The sequence below is a fragment of the Cottoperca gobio genome, chromosome 19, assembly GCF_900634415.1.
Source record: "Cottoperca gobio chromosome 19, fCotGob3.1, whole genome shotgun sequence".
In the NCBI taxonomy this organism is placed as follows: Eukaryota; Metazoa; Chordata; class Actinopteri; order Perciformes; family Bovichtidae; genus Cottoperca; species Cottoperca gobio.
The window spans coordinates 7090408-7107187 of record NC_041373.1 but is presented as its reverse complement, the minus strand read 5'-3'; the positions used below and the strand labels follow the sequence as shown (position 1 = coordinate 7107187).

At 38.6% G+C, this 16780-nt stretch overlaps 3 protein-coding genes across 3 annotated transcripts; 1 reads left to right on the top strand and 2 right to left on the bottom strand.

The window, feature by feature from the left end:
* Positions 1–2739: 2739 nt before the first annotated feature.
* On the bottom strand, positions 2740–6997 carry LOC115025068 (zinc finger protein 260-like). The gene is made up of 3 exons (XM_029457108.1): positions 6795–6997; positions 5723–5908; positions 2740–5284 (listed from the first exon to the last, which is right to left on the bottom strand). The coding sequence occupies exons 1-3, from the start codon at positions 6979–6981 to the stop codon at positions 3681–3683; spliced, it is 1977 nt and encodes a 658-aa protein (XP_029312968.1). The 5' UTR covers positions 6982–6997; the 3' UTR covers positions 2740–3680.
* A 2428-nt stretch (positions 6998–9425) lies between these two features.
* Positions 9426–12177, bottom strand: g6pc1a.2 (glucose-6-phosphatase catalytic subunit 1a, tandem duplicate 2). The gene is made up of 5 exons (XM_029456473.1): positions 11936–12177; positions 11730–11839; positions 10777–10897; positions 10345–10460; positions 9426–9928 (listed from the first exon to the last, which is right to left on the bottom strand). The coding sequence occupies exons 1-5, from the start codon at positions 12163–12165 to the stop codon at positions 9426–9428; spliced, it is 1080 nt and encodes a 359-aa protein (XP_029312333.1). The 5' UTR covers positions 12166–12177.
* A 1088-nt stretch (positions 12178–13265) lies between these two features.
* On the top strand, positions 13266–16454 carry g6pc1a.1 (glucose-6-phosphatase catalytic subunit 1a, tandem duplicate 1). The gene is made up of 5 exons (XM_029456484.1): positions 13266–13483; positions 13567–13676; positions 15149–15254; positions 15371–15486; positions 15946–16454. The coding sequence occupies exons 1-5, from the start codon at positions 13266–13268 to the stop codon at positions 16452–16454; spliced, it is 1059 nt and encodes a 352-aa protein (XP_029312344.1).
* The last annotated feature ends 326 nt before the right edge of the window (positions 16455–16780 follow it).

The following is a 16780-nucleotide window of genomic DNA, read 5'->3' as shown; positions in this document are numbered from 1 at the left end:
GATCACAGAATACATTTTATCAACAAATTGCCATAAGATGCATTTTGTTAAGAAAACAGGACTGACACAGAACCAGATTTGGTCTTAACTAGATTAATAAACTGAAAATGTATTTTCAATTTTATGAGCAAAAACATTTTAAAGAAGAAACATTCTCCAGTTCCAGCTCATTAAAGGTGAAACTGTGCTGCTTTCCCATGTTTTATATAATTGTATCTTTTGGTCAGACAATTTGACATTTTAAATATTAAATTATTACTCATGAAAGCAGTAGGTAGATGAGTTAATAATGATTGTTAGGGTCTAAGGACAGAGGATGTCGTAACCTGTACAGTCTGTAAAGCACACTGAGACAAATGTATAATTTGTGATATTGGGCTATACAAATAAATTTGATTTGATTTGATTTGATTTGATTGTTACACATTGTCCTAACAAGTCATGGTAAAGGCTTTTTAGTTTGGATTCAGTGTTTGACCAGAATTATTTTGTGTGTGACTTCTTGTGATCACTACATGAAGAAGACCTTCTTGAGATGAATCTGTTCAAACCAGATAATCATCATTCATATGAATGAGAAGAAGGCTTCAGGGACTTTATTTCTGCATATGTCAAATGAATCACACCTTTACTAATAACACATATCGTACTTTTAGACCGAGAGGTCGGTCGGGATTGTTGGATTTACATCACAGCCTGACAAAGCTGCCGTCACTCAGTGACCTCTCAGGGTTCAAACTCTCCACGCTGAGACTATTGGACGTAAGTGGGGACGGTTGTCTTTCCCCACCAGTTGGTATCTTTGCTTTTGCAAGAAAGAGAAAAACACAAGCTTCCTTTTTCGCAATTATATTTTTACATTTGTCTGTTATGCTCTGAAACATGACACTGAGTATTGATACTGTCTCTACGGGGGAAATACCTTTTACTCTAAAATGTTTTGTCTTAAATAGTATTATGTTTAACTGTACATGGGTTAAATATTTTGCAAATAAAGGGAAACTTAACATTGAACATATGTGGCATTTTCTATGAAATAAAGTGCTACAGTACATTTGGTAATAAAAAATTGTTTTGCCTTTCACTTGTGCATTCATGTGAATTCATTAAAAAAACAACTTTTATATCTTGTGTAAATATTGTTCACACTTTATATGAAGTTACCACATTTAGTTACCTGCTGATTATCGTCCATGTTTGAGTATTTTAAACATTATAATTGAGTCGCTTCATTTCTCTGAATTGTGCAAACTGTAATTATACTGCAGTATTATTTATTTATCTACGACCACCTCAACTTTGCATTAAATGAAGTGTTGCACAGGATGAAAGGCTGAATGTTTCCTCATGAACTACATTTACAATCTATGATTATACAACAGTTAACAGTTTATTGGAAACTTAATGCCGTCTTATACAACTGTCAAGAAATCCTTCCGTCATGAAGGTTCGAGTGTTCAGTTTGTGTTAAACTGTTTTAGAGAAGTGTTTGTTCAGCTGTGTGCATATAGATTTATTTTATCCATCCCATCAACGAGGTCAGCACAATAACAAACACTTCAGTGTAAAACATTAAAACTTACAATTGAATCAACACCTCTCAAACAGTTTCTGAATGTTGGAACCTTCATGAAGGAAGAATGTATTGCAGGACTGTTGTATTAGACTGCATTAGTTTCAGCCTTTTATGACATACTAAAGTATAACCTTATGGCATACTATAATATGACTTTTTCTGACATGCATACTATTCATTTATATGACTTTTCTAACATACCATAGCATGACTTTTTGTTTTGTTTTACTATATCATGATCTTTTATGGAATACTAAACTATGACATACTATACGTACACCAGGGGTTCTCGAAGCTTTGATGCTAAGTGCCAACTTAGGTTGCCAGTATATGATTTAGGGCTGAACAGGAAAATGACTTGCATAAAACAATATATACTTTCTATCTCACTTCCACATTTTCCGCAATTTGACGCAGTTTATTAAATGTAAGCTCTTGAAAGTGAAGGTATTGAAATGGACCACGGATGATTGGTCGCACTTTAAGAAATATGCTGTGTAAACCATCATCACGTGATATCTCAATCATCATTATTAAACATCAGACAGATTATTAATGATTTATGTATAGCAATCATAATGAGACAGACTTTACAAAATGCTTTTACAATTCAGGAATTTGTTTTTGGGAATAAATGGCTCAAATGTCAACAAAAAAAATTATATTATAAATATTATAGATTTCATTTTTTAAATAAGTTGAGCAATTGTTCTGAGGCTGCATCTTTAAAGCAATGTAAACAGTAATCAGTCAATGACAAAAGATTTCCTGCATTTATTTTAAACAGTGTACTGTAGCACCATTTTATAGACTTTCAAAATAAAAGACAAGGTGTAAAATGAATAACAAAAATTCAGTGAAATTGGCTTTTAATAAGCAAAGGTAAACTATTAAAAACTTTAGCGTATAACAACATATTTGATATTATTAAACACCTCATTTTGTGTAACTCTCTCCATCTTTACTTTTTAAATAAATAAAACAATCTTATTATACTTGTGCTTTTTCTGTATGAAAAGAGTCACACCATTTTGTATTTGGTTATGAAGCCTCAGTTAAATGTTAATAAAATAAATAAAACCTTTTCCAACTTTACTTGGATATATGTTGGGATACAAGTTCATTTTGATGCCCAAATTGTCCAATAACAAAGATTTAAAAGCACAAGACATCCGTACAGACATAAACAAAGCATCCCAAACAAATGCACAACTAATACCTGAACCAGTTTCAATTAACCAGAAAATGTGGATTAAAAAATGAAGATTAAATCTCATCTTTAAGAGTAACCAAGTGTTCTGAAAAACGTTATAAAAAGGCACACTGATGTACAAAGCTTTGTTCAAGTTGTGTGACTATAGCAAGACATATTATTGTAAATTATTTTTTAGAAATGATAGTGTTCCTAAACCTTTTCACCAAAACACACCAAGTGTATGTAACAAGTGAAAACACCAGGAACACTTCAGCATTCAGGAAAATATTTGCTCTCTTTCCATCAGTCGTGTAAATAAACAATTTCAGCTTTAGGAGGTGTATTATTCTTTACTTCGGAAAGGGCTGCTTCCTTTCTTTATGCTAAGCTAGGCTAACCATGACCTTAACCCAGCTCTACATTTAACACAGAGACAGGGCTGCAAATAACTATACATTGTCTCAATGAAATATATATTTCAGGAAAGAGCCTCACTGAGATTATTAATCTTGTTTACAAGATTGTCCTGAACAAGATAGCAGCACATAATAAGAGATACAATATAGAGCTGAAACAATATGCAAACCAGACTTAAAAAAAAAAGTTAAATCAAAAGAATAAAGTAATTCTGACAGAATAGCAATAACAAATGTCAGAAAATGGAAATCTTCAAAAACCCAAGTAGATGTCTTTTATTATGTCTCTTTGTCTGATCAACAGTCCAAAATTACTAATTTTCTTTCACATAAGACCCATAAAACCTCCTCCCAATTCGGAAGCTGGAACAAAACATTTTGTTTGGTACTTTGCGAGCAAGAAGACAAACAAACGGCAAATCATTTGTTCTCCTGGAAAGAAAGCAAATTAGCGTATTTCCTAGAATGTTGAAAGTCTTCACTTTAATAGTCATTAAAGACTCGTCAGCTGTGAAGATTCATCTGTGTGAGTCTGAATGTGTTTCATCAGGTCCTCGTTCCTCGCAAATCCTTTCCCGCAGACGCTGCAGCCGAGCGTTCGCTCTCCCTCGTGGACGCCCATGTGCTTGGTCAGCGAGCCGCTCGCCGTGAAGCTTTTCCCGCAAACGTTGCACAGATACGGTTTCTCTCCCGTGTGCGACCTCATGTGGATCTTCAATGCTCCGCTCTTGTAGAACTTCTTGTCACACACGCTGCACCGGTGCGTGGACTCTCCCGTGTGGATCATCATGTGTGTTTTCAGAGTCCCCCTCTGTCTGAATCCTTTCCCGCAGATGCTGCAGAGGAACGGTTTCTCCCCCGTGTGGATCCTCATGTGAGCCATCATGTATTCTTTAAAGCTGAAGGTCTGACCGCACACGCTGCAGACGTACGGCTTCTCCCCTGTGTGAACCCTCATGTGTCCCATAAGGTTTCCATTTTGAGCGAACGCCTTGCCGCAGACGGTGCAGATGTATGGCTTCTCTCCCGTGTGGGTCCTCATGTGCATCTCCAGTTGTTTGTGACCGTCAAAGTGTTTCCCACAAACTTCACAGTCGTTCGTCCGGATGTAAGTTTGCAAGTGAAGCCTCAAGCTATCCTTGGACTCAAAACGTTTCCCGCACACACCGCAAACATCTGTATCCTCCTCGTCTTCTAGCACATGCTTCAAAAACGAGGCTCTGTAGCAGAAAGACTTGCTACACACTTTACAGCGGTATTTCAGATGCGATAAATCCTTGTAATCCTTATTCTTAGGCTCTTTTTTCTTTGACTTTTGTAAACGAGGTCCGTCTTCGCTCTCATCTTTCTCGCTGTCTCCATCATCACTATCACTTCCTTCACTGTCCTTCCACTCCTCATCACTGTCACCCACCTGACTCTCCGCGTCAGAGCACTCTGCTTCTGACTGTTTGTCCTCCGTGTGATCCCTGCAGATGTTCTCTTCCTTGTGGGTTTGTAAATGCACCTTCAGGCTCTCGTCAGAGTCCAGATGTTTCCCACAGGCTCCACACAGCTCGGAGCTCTGCTCGTGCGTAAGTACGTGTTTCAGAAAAGAACGTTTGTATCGGAAAAACTTCCCACACACTCTGCAGCAACTCTGTCCCGTAGCTGGGCTCTTGTTCCTTTGCTGTTTTTTTATTTTCTTCCCAGCGACACGTTTAAGGAAAGACCTTCCACACATTTTGCAACAATCCTCGCCCTGACTTTGTTTTTGAAATGTTTTTCTTTCGTTTGAGTTGGGAAGTTTCTCATTTATCTCACCGTCATTATCTTCACTCACAGCTTCTGAATTGTTTGATGAGAGAACCTCGGGGTGGCTCGGTGGCAGCGTCTCCGTTTCCATCAGAGTTGAGGTTCCCTTATCTGCTCTCTGTGTTTGGTGAAGATGTGAAGGCTTACTGTGGATTAACTCACAATCTGTCTCCGTAGACACGTCTTTACTCAGTGGTAGATTGGACGTTATCTGGACCGGACTGGAGCTCCTGCTCTGTGCACATTTCTGATGCTCAGAGGAAACATCATTTTCACCGTTCGACCCAGATAGTGTCAGTCTGTCTGAAGGGAAGATCAAATTGAAAATTCAATGTGGAAATACTGTAAACTGCATAGAAATACAGACACCAAGGCCATAACAATATTTCCTATAAACTGTGGAAGGATGAGCAACAAAAGGCAGAACCTCTCCAGCCTACAGAGGGTGAACACTTGACATGCATAATAGATTTTGAGATCACTTTAAAAAGGAGCGTTAAGTGCATCACAAACTCACTAGATTACACTCAAGGCTGCAAAGCTTCATAATATTCATACAAATGTCAAAATCAATGCATCGCAGGAGCCTCAGTGCAATGCATCTATAGCTACATTCACAGATTTGACTTTCATTTGTTGTGCAGTTGTCTTAATAATTTATTGAATGGAGACAAATTAAATGGTAACAGCAAGAAACTAATATTAGTACATTTTTACAATATTAATGTACATTAAATGTACCTGTTCTGTGTAATTGTGTCTCCGTCTTCAACGTGATGTCCAGCAGTTGCCGTTGGCTCTCCTCGTGGGAGCTGGAGACTTCTGCCTCATATTCTCTTATCATGATCTCCAGGATCCGAAAGATCTCGTCAGCGACCACCGACAGCTGCTTGTGCACAGCTGCCCTCTGCTGTTCAGGAGGCATGTCTGGAGGAAGGAAGAAAAGAAAAATCGGTATGAATAAATGCTAGAATAATTCAGCTGCAAACATACCTTCTCATACAGTATATCATACATTGGGATGCTAACTCAAATTAATTTGCCCTCACCAGAGAAGGTTGATTTGTATTTCTGTATTTATTATTTCTTGTTGTTGTTTGTGTGGAGATTAAGATGAAAATACAGGTTGGTTTAGTTCAAAAGTCTGTATAAATTAATTTCTCATTTTAAATACTTGCTGCTAAGTAGATTAATGCATGTATGTAATGCAGTGTAAATCAATGCATTAGTTGAATTATTATTTTATATAAATAACCTGAATCTGCAAATTAACTATTGTTATCAAATAAATGTAGTGGAGCAAAAAGTACAATATTGACTTCCAAAATGCATGGAAATACTTTAGCACAGCACAAGTACCCAGTGGTGGAAAGTACATTGACTTAAGTACAATTTTTAAGTACTTGAACGTCACTTGAGTATTTCCATTTTTCTACTACTTTATAAGCAGTTTATATAGTAAATAAGCTCCACCTTCACCAGCTGCAACATTAACTTGATGAACACATTAATCATAATCATAATGATTAATGCATCAATAACTATAATTCAGTAACATAACATACATTATTCTGAAATGGGTCATTCTGCACAATAAGTACTTTGCGTATATTTTGATACAAATACTTCTTCAACACTGTAACACGAACCCCACTGCAACATGATGTTAGTTTGCCTTTAGAAGCAAAGAAAAAACATCTTGAGAGCACTGTTGGAGAGGAAAGTCATAAAAGTAATACAGTACATATTCACTATATGATTATTAGTTGACTTGGTTGTTAATAACACGTGTCTGTGTTTAATGTTTACATACCTGATGTGTGCAGCAGCTTCTTCTCCGCAGCGCTGAATATCTCCTCCGCAGCCGCCGCCAGTCTGTCCGCCACCAGCGCCTTCACCACCTGCAGTTTAGACATCATGGAGCGACGAAGACTTTGGTCAACATGGGAACATGTTGTGCCCCAACAGCACCCGCAGACTTTAACAACAATAATAACCATTTAGGTGCGAGCCATAGTGCTTCCGGCTGGGGTCGTGTTCTTCCTCTACTCTATAAATAATACGCTCGATGGTAAAACACCGCCCCCCTCTGTTCAGAAGGGACATTACAACTCTGAGTGTCCCAGCCGTGGTGGAAGAAGTACTAGATATTTTACTTGAGTAAAAAGTAGCAGTACACTGTGTTGAAATACTCTGTTCAAAATAAAAGTCCTGCATTCAAAATTCTACTTATGTAAAAGTACAAGTACTCATTATGCAGAATGGCCAGTTTCAGAAAAATCTATGTTTGCAGTCATGAGCATAACTGTTTGTTTCAAGCTAGGTCTATATGTAACTGGTTTTCAATTTCGCAGCAGTTTTTATGGCACAGGCCAAGGGGCCCAAAGTGTTAGGGACCCCCGTGGTCCTAACCTGCAAAATGTCACTCGAAGAGACAAGTACCGGCCATGAAGAGACACAAAAAGTCTTTAAAACACACAGAAAAATTACTACAACAAGACACAAAACAACCACAAAGAGACACAAATGACTACAGACAGACACAGAAAGATCAAAAAAGACACAACATGACTACAAAAGTGACACAAAACTACTACAAAGACATGAAATGGTGACAATTAGATGCAAAACAAACACAGAGACATAAACTATAAACTGTAACTATAAACTATAAAAAGACGCAACGATGATGACAATGAGACGCAGAACAACCACAAAAGACACAAAAAGGACTACAGACACAAAATGACCATGAGACCAAAGAGACACAAATTACTCCAAAGATGCCCCAAACAATAAAAAAAAAAAACAACGCAAAATTACTTCAAAGACAAACAAAATTACTGCACACAAAAGTACCATGAAGAGACAGAAAACCACGAAAAGATGAATAACAACTAGAAAGAGATGCAAAACAACAACAACAACAACAACAAAGAGGCAAAACCACCACACGGTCTGCGTGTCTTGCTCCTACATGTAGAAGAGGTGGTGGGCCCTTTTGCATGTCTGTGCCTGGGGGCCCGTTGTCTTATAATCCACCCCATGGACACAGATTTGAAAAACGTTAGCGGTGACACACTTGTTCACAACTCAGTGTTCATCAGGGATGTTTTGTGGATATTCTGCAAAACACAAACAGACAAATATTGAATGTTCAGCCAGCACTTCAGCCTCAGACAGATGCATGACGTGTGGATCTATGTCATCGCAGCATTTCAGGCTAAAGGCCAGGGCTTTGGTGCTGAGTTAATCATTTATATTGCACTCTGGCTTTGCTAAAATCTTACTTTTTCTTTATGAGATTATAAAACGTCCAAAATAAGACTCAGCTCAGAAATCATAAGAAAAAGAAACGCTCCTTATAAATCCAGAACCTGCCTGAGAATCACCACGTTTTAAATTCAATTTGTGTCTTTACATAAATGGCTATATTGCAAACGGGTTCTGCTAATAGATCATTTGGCTACTTTTAATAGTATTAATTACAAAATTGTAAACAATATAGCTAGTTTTTAGGAAAGAACCACCACTGCACTTCCTGTTCACAGCCTTTAAACCCCAATTTAAGGGAGCTGTAGTATCAACATGTAAATCCTTAGTTTGTCTCCCATTAAATACATGTAACTAAGTACATTTACTCAAGTTCTGTTCTTAAGTACAGTTTTGAGGTACTTTGGGCTTCTTGAGTATTTCCTTTATCTGCTAGTTTAAACTTACTGTGTTTCAGAGGAAAGTATTGTACTTTTAACATATTACATAACATTACATTACATAACATTACATTACATAACACCACTACATTTATCTGACAACTAGACAATTAAGAGTTACTGTTTAGAATGTTTGAATGCAGTGCTTGTAATGGAATATTTTATTACTTAAGTAAAAGATCCCAATAGTTTATATTGTAGTAATAATAATGTATATCCACCACTGGGGAGAGGAGGCTATACTGTATGAGATTGACTCAATAAATGCTGAGTAGTAGTTCAGTAAAGTAAAATATAAACCAAGTCATTTAATACATTTTCAATATATTTTTTATTAAAAATATTCAAAACAGATTCAAAAATACTTTCTATAACATTTAAAATACATTACTTATATACTTGAAATACCATATGAAAGCTGTACGTGTCTGTCATTGTCTTTAAAGTGAGGTTTAACTCGGTTTTCCTTTTCCAGGACTCAACAATTGTAATTATCATATTTTGCTAAATTCAGAATTGTTCTTTGTCAGTGCCACAGGGCCTCCTGCTTAGTGCTCCCACTTAGTGTCACATAGAGGTCAGTGTCCAAATCACACCAGGGACAATTTCCCATAGATCTCATAGGTTTCTCTTGAGGACCAGTTGGACATATGAAGTCAAGAAGCACCAGAAGAAAGTTTTTTTGATCCGGAAGAGCCTCCATTACATTTCAGTCTGTAAAAGTTCATTTCTCATACTCCCTTTTTGTTCTGCAGGCTCAGAGCTCCGTTCACGCAGTACGGGATGATGCTGACGGTGACCAGAGGCACGGTGGCGCTCTTGCAGAAGGACAGCAGGTAGAACAGGACTGCGGTGTGCGTAGGAGGCTTGAAGGAGTCAAACAGGTGCAGCAGGAACAGAGTGCTGATGACGCTCACTGCTTTGACCCACGTGCTGCTGCTCTTTTTGGTCTCGGTGTAGAGGGGCGAGTGCAGGCCGAGACCCAGGCCGAACAGGGTGCCCATGTTACGCAGGAGGCTGGCGAAGGGCGTGGAGTCCAGGTGGACCCACTCGGGCTTCACGCACCACTTCTGGGCTTTCTCCAGGGTCCACAGCAGGTCCACACCCAGAGCTTTGAGCAGCAGGTAGAAACCAACAGCGAAGGAGGTCAAGAAGAGAGTTGTGTAGAAGTAATTCTTCATGCTGGCGCTGTAGATCCACTGAGTTCTGTTGAAGGCTTCAGCTACGATCATACCTAGAATCCATTCAAATGTCAAGGTCAATATTATGTGTGTTTACATAACAGCACAGGGTTTACAGTTGTTCTTAGTTTAGTCCTAATGGATTCAATATGGCTAGGTATCTGTACTCCATACTTACAATAATAATAATAATAATAATAATAATAATAATAATAATAATAATAATAATAATAATAATAAATTGTATTTATAAAGCGCCTTTCAAATCTAAAAGCAGTCTCAAGGCGCTACAAGGTAGTCTGGTCTAAGGTATCGACCGAAATAACCCAGTTCCAAGTAGTATCGAAACTCATCCCGTCAAATGATTCCTGCATTAAATCCTTTTTGTACCTAAATCTAAGAACAAACGGCCTATTACATTTTTTAAACGATACTCAGCACTAGTATTCATCCGGACTTCCACACTGACCTGTGATCACACCAGCAATGACCTGATGGGGGAAGTGAGCTGCGATGAAAACCCTGGAGAGACAGACACACACCTGGACTCCCCAAAACAATGTCCACAAAACAGCCTTCAGGTACCTGTCAAAAAAAACAAAATCAGACAACTTAGATTATTTTATATTGAAAAGCAGCACTCGAGATTTAAATCAAACTTACTTTAGCAAGTCAACTCTCTAAAGCAATATAACAATTAACACAGTTATTCCAAGCTGGTCATGAGAACTTCAGCTGCCTGGACGTCACATATAATCTTCCCTTTCCAACCAATAGTTCTCAGGAGTCAATGATCAACCAGAGCACAGAACAGATAGTGTGTCCACAATGATAAGCTCTGGTGGAAGACATGGCTAACAACACTGACATGAACGGGGACAATATGAGCTTTCTCACTCACCATTCCTTGTTGGTGGATTTCTTGTTTCCAAATTTCTTCTTACTGGTCATGATGGCAAGGATGGAGGTCACGAGGATGTAGTAGACACCTGCGGCTCCCATAGCGTGGCCAGAGGGGCTGCCTGGATACCACAAACACAGAGAGGAGACATTCACTCAAGGATAATGACTGCATTAGTAACTGAGTACATTTACAATACTGGTGTACCTGTACTTTACTTGAGTATTTATATTTTATGCTATTTTATACTTCTACTCGACTACATTTCATCCCCAACAAAGAAACAGAGTTAGATGCTTAAAAATAATTTGCAGTTCCATCAAATGGTGATTTACAAAATTTCTCAGATGGCCAAAAGAGATAAAATGATCCACTATTTCACAAAAAGTGAAGATTAGAGAAAATAAATGAATGTAGATTTATGCAGCAGAACTGTGTTTTTTTTTTTCTTTCCTGCCTCATCTAACAAACTGACCCACAGACTGGGAACCACTGGACTAAACTAACTGCATGTAGTTAAAAAGAAAAAGGCTCCAGCTGGACCAGCTACAACAATTAAATGCTACTTACAATATTATCCAATTATATAATATACACTCATTTGTCAATCACTTATATACTTTTACTTTTAAATGCAGGACTTTCACTTGTAATATATTATTTTTAAATTGTTGTATTGGTGCTTAAGTACAGGCTTTAAGTACATCTTCCTCCACTGAATAAAGACAATGCCTGTGCATGATTACAAGGCCTGATTACAGACAGTGAAAAGCTGGTGACTGCCCAAAAGCTCATATGCTTCAGGTTCACGGGGTAATAACGGGGGCCCAGCAGCTCATTATGTGCACCCCCAGCAGGAACATCCAGCCATGCATGTATAGCATCTTTGAGTGTCTTTTAAAAGCGCTCTATAAATAATATGTATTATTATTATTATTATTATTATTGCTCACCTGGCCCGGTCTCGCAGGTCATGGGGTACTGCTCAATGTGAGGACGGACTGTGTTTGCATAATGAGCCGTCTCATGGACCCACCAGTAAGGCCTCTCCCCAAACAGAATCCTGAAGAAGATAAAAGAAACATGCACTCCATTATGGTCAAAACAAATGTTGAGGACATCTGAAAACAATTCTAATTCAAAGATTTACTTGACTCACCATTTGAACACCAAATTAAGCCAGTCTCCGATCACGGCCACCCAGATGAGTTTGATGCCCACTGATGAACGCAAGTGAAACCAAAGCGGGAAGAAGATGAAGAAGGTGTTCCTGAGGTCTGCTGCCCAGGAGACCCAGAGAAACAAGCCCTGGGCATCCTTATAGTTTGTCTGCAGGGAGTGGGTGGTGCTCACCCCAAAACCCTGCATGGAGTCCATTATAGCGTTCATCTTTGCCTCGAGAGAGAGGGAGAGAAATCTCAGTCCGGTGCAGTGCGAGTGAAAAGAAAACAAGACTGCTGCTATCAGTAACACAGCTGGTTGCTTTTATACTAGAGGGACCCACCGGCCAAACGCATGCACACGCTGATCTTTGGACCTTGCACATGTGTAATAAAACACTGGGAGTCAGGAGAGTTTGGGAGGTCTGTCACAAACATGTAGAAAAGATAACGGGAAAACAAATCGTCAATTGGTATCTTTGTCACTGAACTAATAGAGAGGAAGTCGACTAATGGCTGTATTTCACAATTGTGTCAAACTAATTAATGAATTAATGAATTAAACGGATCACCAACTAATCAAAGAGTTTGCAGAATAACATTTGCTTTTCATTGAACAGCAAAATACATTTTTAAATATCAGCCATGTCCTCTTCTTTCTTTCCTAGTCATGTAGCCACTGAGTGATACTGTCAGTTATGTAATTGTGTTTTTGATGATTTGGGGAAAGCATCTCACTGGTGGAGTGAGCCATGAGTAGGTTACATAAGGATATCAATGATTAAATGATTGGATTTGGACGGAAGCTGAGGAGATAGTCGGTGATAAAACAGATTGGCAGGTTGTAGCTCATCAACGTCACCCTGTTGATGAGCTTATAATTAATCTTGTTTTCAGGGACATAATATCATCATTTCTCTCATTTGTGGAGTAGGAAGAAACAAATGACGCACTTTACTCTATCCATGGGACACAGAGGATACATTATGAGCCAAGCTCAATGGGGTTTCACAAGCTTGAGTTCAGAACAGAAGCTACTTCAGTTTCATTGATAAAAAGGTTTTGCTAGAAATCTGTGCTCCAGCAGAGGGGCGGTGGCTCATTTGTGCTATGATGGATTTTAGCACAGGGGGGCTGCATGGAGATTAAAGGTTAAGGAACCCGTCTGCACCGTCCCAAAGGTAAACAAATGTGCTAGCCTTGAGTAAAGTCCGATGGGGATCACATAGAGGCAGCACAGTGGGGACTGCCAGGCCTGGAAGAGCTTGGCGAAGAACAAAAACAGACCCAGATTTAGTACATTATCCTCAGGCAGGAGGTTGTGATATCATGGATCTTCTCCACAGTTGGGGGGTAGAGCTGGCAGTCCATCTGCAGACTACATACAGCAGGTATGAAGGCTTGTTCAGCCTGGCGTCCACAGTGGCCGACCTGCACACCACGTTCTTCTGTTTCTTCCCGATCTGGTTCCACCTGCGGAGGGACACAGGGCTCAGGCTCATCTGGGTGGCCATACTCGGAGACTGGCTCAACTTGGTCCTGAAATGGTAAACGACTGTTTAAATGTATATCACTTGAAACTAAAAAAGAGAAGAGTTTAATTTTGAGTTTCCGGGTGTTTCCATGGCAGGATTCTGTTCGGGGAGAGACCGTACTGGTGGGTTCATGAGACCCGGTTTTATGGAGCAGGACCGGCCCCTTCTCTGCAGCAGTTTCCCATCACATGTGAGACTGGACCAGGTACAGTTCATGATCTGTAATGGACCACATGATGATTGTCTTTTCCTGAAGAATTGATTGTTCAGTGGAATGGTTTATCTGGTGATGTCAACTATTAGACTGGTTGGAAATGTAAAGGGGATACCACCTAAATGAAGAGTTCCTATATGTTGTTGCTTGGTTTAGGAAAGTTTAATCCATAACTGTGAACATGAGCTACTCTCACAAAGCCAGAAACCAAAGAAATAAACCTCAAACTTGTGATGTCATCAAGTATAAAGTCTGGAGCTGCTCCATAGACAATCATAATAATATAATAATAATAATAATAATAATAATAATAATAATAATAATAATAATAATAATAATAATAATAATAAGCTTTATTTGTATAGCACCTTTCATACAAGAATTGCAGCCCAAAGTGCTTCACAGCAAAAAACATAACAATTAGTACAAGGACAGAATAAGAGCATTTACAGTACAATAATCACAGTGTTGATGTAAATGAGTCTGAAGTACCATTATAAAAATAGCAGAATTAAAATAGTATAGATATATAATATCTACAGGGTTTGGAAATTGCTCTTGGCTTTTATTTGAATGAATATGATCTCACATGTGATAACTAGGTTATAAACTCCAGTACCTTTGGCCCTTTGTAGTAATTAGTATCTGTTAACATGTGTAAAGGAGTTTGACTTTGGATTCCACATCTCATTGTTGACGATGCTTACACCATTGCATTTGCTCCAGTTTTTCTATGTGCATATAATGGTGAATGTAACTAAGTATACTTACTCAAGTAGTGCACTTAGGCACGAATTTGAGGGAGTTGTATTTTACTTGAGAATTTCTTTTTGTGACACTTGTATACTCTCGCTCCATTATATTTCAGAGATCTAGATATACATAGATCTTTTTTTACATTTATTTGACAGCTGTGGTTACTTTACAAATATATTTGTTTACATACCAAACATATGAAGAGGTAATAAAGTAAAATACTTTACAACAGTAGTCCTTTACACAATGAGAGCTGAAACGTTTAGTGGATTCATCGATTTCTCAAATAATCTGAGGTTCTACAATCCAAACAATCCATTAGTCAAGAAAATAACCATATTCATTAGTTGCATCCCTTTATAAATCCTGCTTTTACACTAATGCATGAGTAATAATAAGCTAATGATATCATATATAATAGTATAGCAGTCACAGGGGGAATTTATATGCATATAGTACTTTTTACTTTGAATATTTTAAGTACATTTTCCTGATTTCCCGTCATTTACAAATGCTACCTAATCCTCATTCTCAACTAAATAGATGGTTTGGGTTTTAATTTGAAGTTTGTGCAAATGTGATTTCATGATTTTATTTAAAGTGGTTAAACAACTTTCACTCTAAAAGAGGACATTATAACCACAATAAATATGTGCAGCTTTATTGCTTTGAAATCTCTGTTCCAAGTCTAAGTCTGTTCCGTGCAGGAAGCCCTTCAGGTCATGCTATGGGTGCAGCTGGAGTCTGGTATGTGATGGTAACAGCGCTACTCGCTATTGCAACAGAGAAGCGATGCCCCCCTTTACTGTACAAGTGAGTCTGTGGTAATATAATCGTTAATTTCTTTGAAACCTTAATTAAAACTGTCATCTTCAAACTGAATTTAATTGTGGGCCCTGTGTACTCATGCTCAGTATTCCCTCTGTCAGATTCTTGCAGGTAGGCCTGTGGATGCTAATGGGCCTGGTAGAGCTGGTGGTCTGCATGTCCAGGGTCTACATGGCTGCCCACTTCCCACACCAGGTTGTTGCTGGAGTCATAACAGGTTATTCTGCCCAAAATATTCAAGCTTTATACATTTTGTGGTGATGAAAGTTTGTTTTTTTGTGATGATTTATGGTATATTTATAGAAGCCCTGGAGGCAAGTGAGAAAAAACAATTCTGGTGATCCGTTTTCTAAGTCTGCGCTAAAGTTGCTTCTCTCCTGTTTTTAGGACTTTAAAACAAATTTTAAAAAAAGTTACTTTTTTTTCCATCTGTGAAAACAGGTGTAAAGAAAAAGTTTTGGCAAAACCACAGGAGAGATTTTAGATCAGACTTTCTTTTCTCTGCCTCTCAGGTCTTTGGTACATATTTGGCTCCCATTATCATACACAAAATATTAAGTATGTGATATAAAATATCAGTGAGAGATACATGCAATTAAAGCATTACTCACCTGAAAACATATGGAGCTCTTCTGGCCCTCTGTTTAATGGATCATCTTCTCTGTTTTCGTGTCAGGTGTGCTTGTCGCTGAGGTTGTCTCGAAGAAGAAATGGATCTACAGCGCCAGCATGAAGAATTACTTCTACACAACTCTCTTCTTGACCTCCTTCGCTGTTGGTTTCTACCTGCTGCTCAAAGCTCTGGGTGTGGACCTGCTGTGGACTCTGGTGAAAGCCCAGAAGTGGTGCGTGAAGCCCGAGTGGGTCCACCTGGACTCCACGCCCTTCGCCAGCCTCCTGCGTAACATGGGCAGCCTGTTCGGCCTGGGTCTCGGCCTGCACTCTCCCCTCTACGCCGAGACCAAGACGAAGAAAACAACCACCAGTTTCAAGATTGGATGTATTATTGTCTCCTTATTCCTGCTTCAGCTGTTGGATGGATGGACATTTTCCACTGCAAATCTTATGACTTTCTATTTCCTGTCTTTTGGTAAAAGTGCAGTTGCGCTTTTAATCCCAACCACCCTGGTTCCCTGGGCTCTGTGCTGGATGTGCAGGGCACAGAGAGAAGTCAAGAACTTGTGAGTCAGGTCCAACTTGTGTTTTAAAATCTATTATTAGTTTAATTTTCTATATTTACTATGATTGTTTCTTCTAATAAAGACATTTAGACTTTTGGGACTATGTCCCTGAAGTTATAGTGCTTGCCTGGACATCAGTTCCTTTAAGGAATATGTACTGTTGTTCGACATTTGGGGAAATACGCCTATTCTCTATCTTGTCGAGAGTTAGATGATACGATTAATGCCACTCTTGTGTCTGTAAAATGTCAATCCCAGTTTCTAAAAAGCCCAAGGTAATTTCTTTAATGTATTGTTCTGTCAGTCCAAAACACAAAGATATTCACTTAA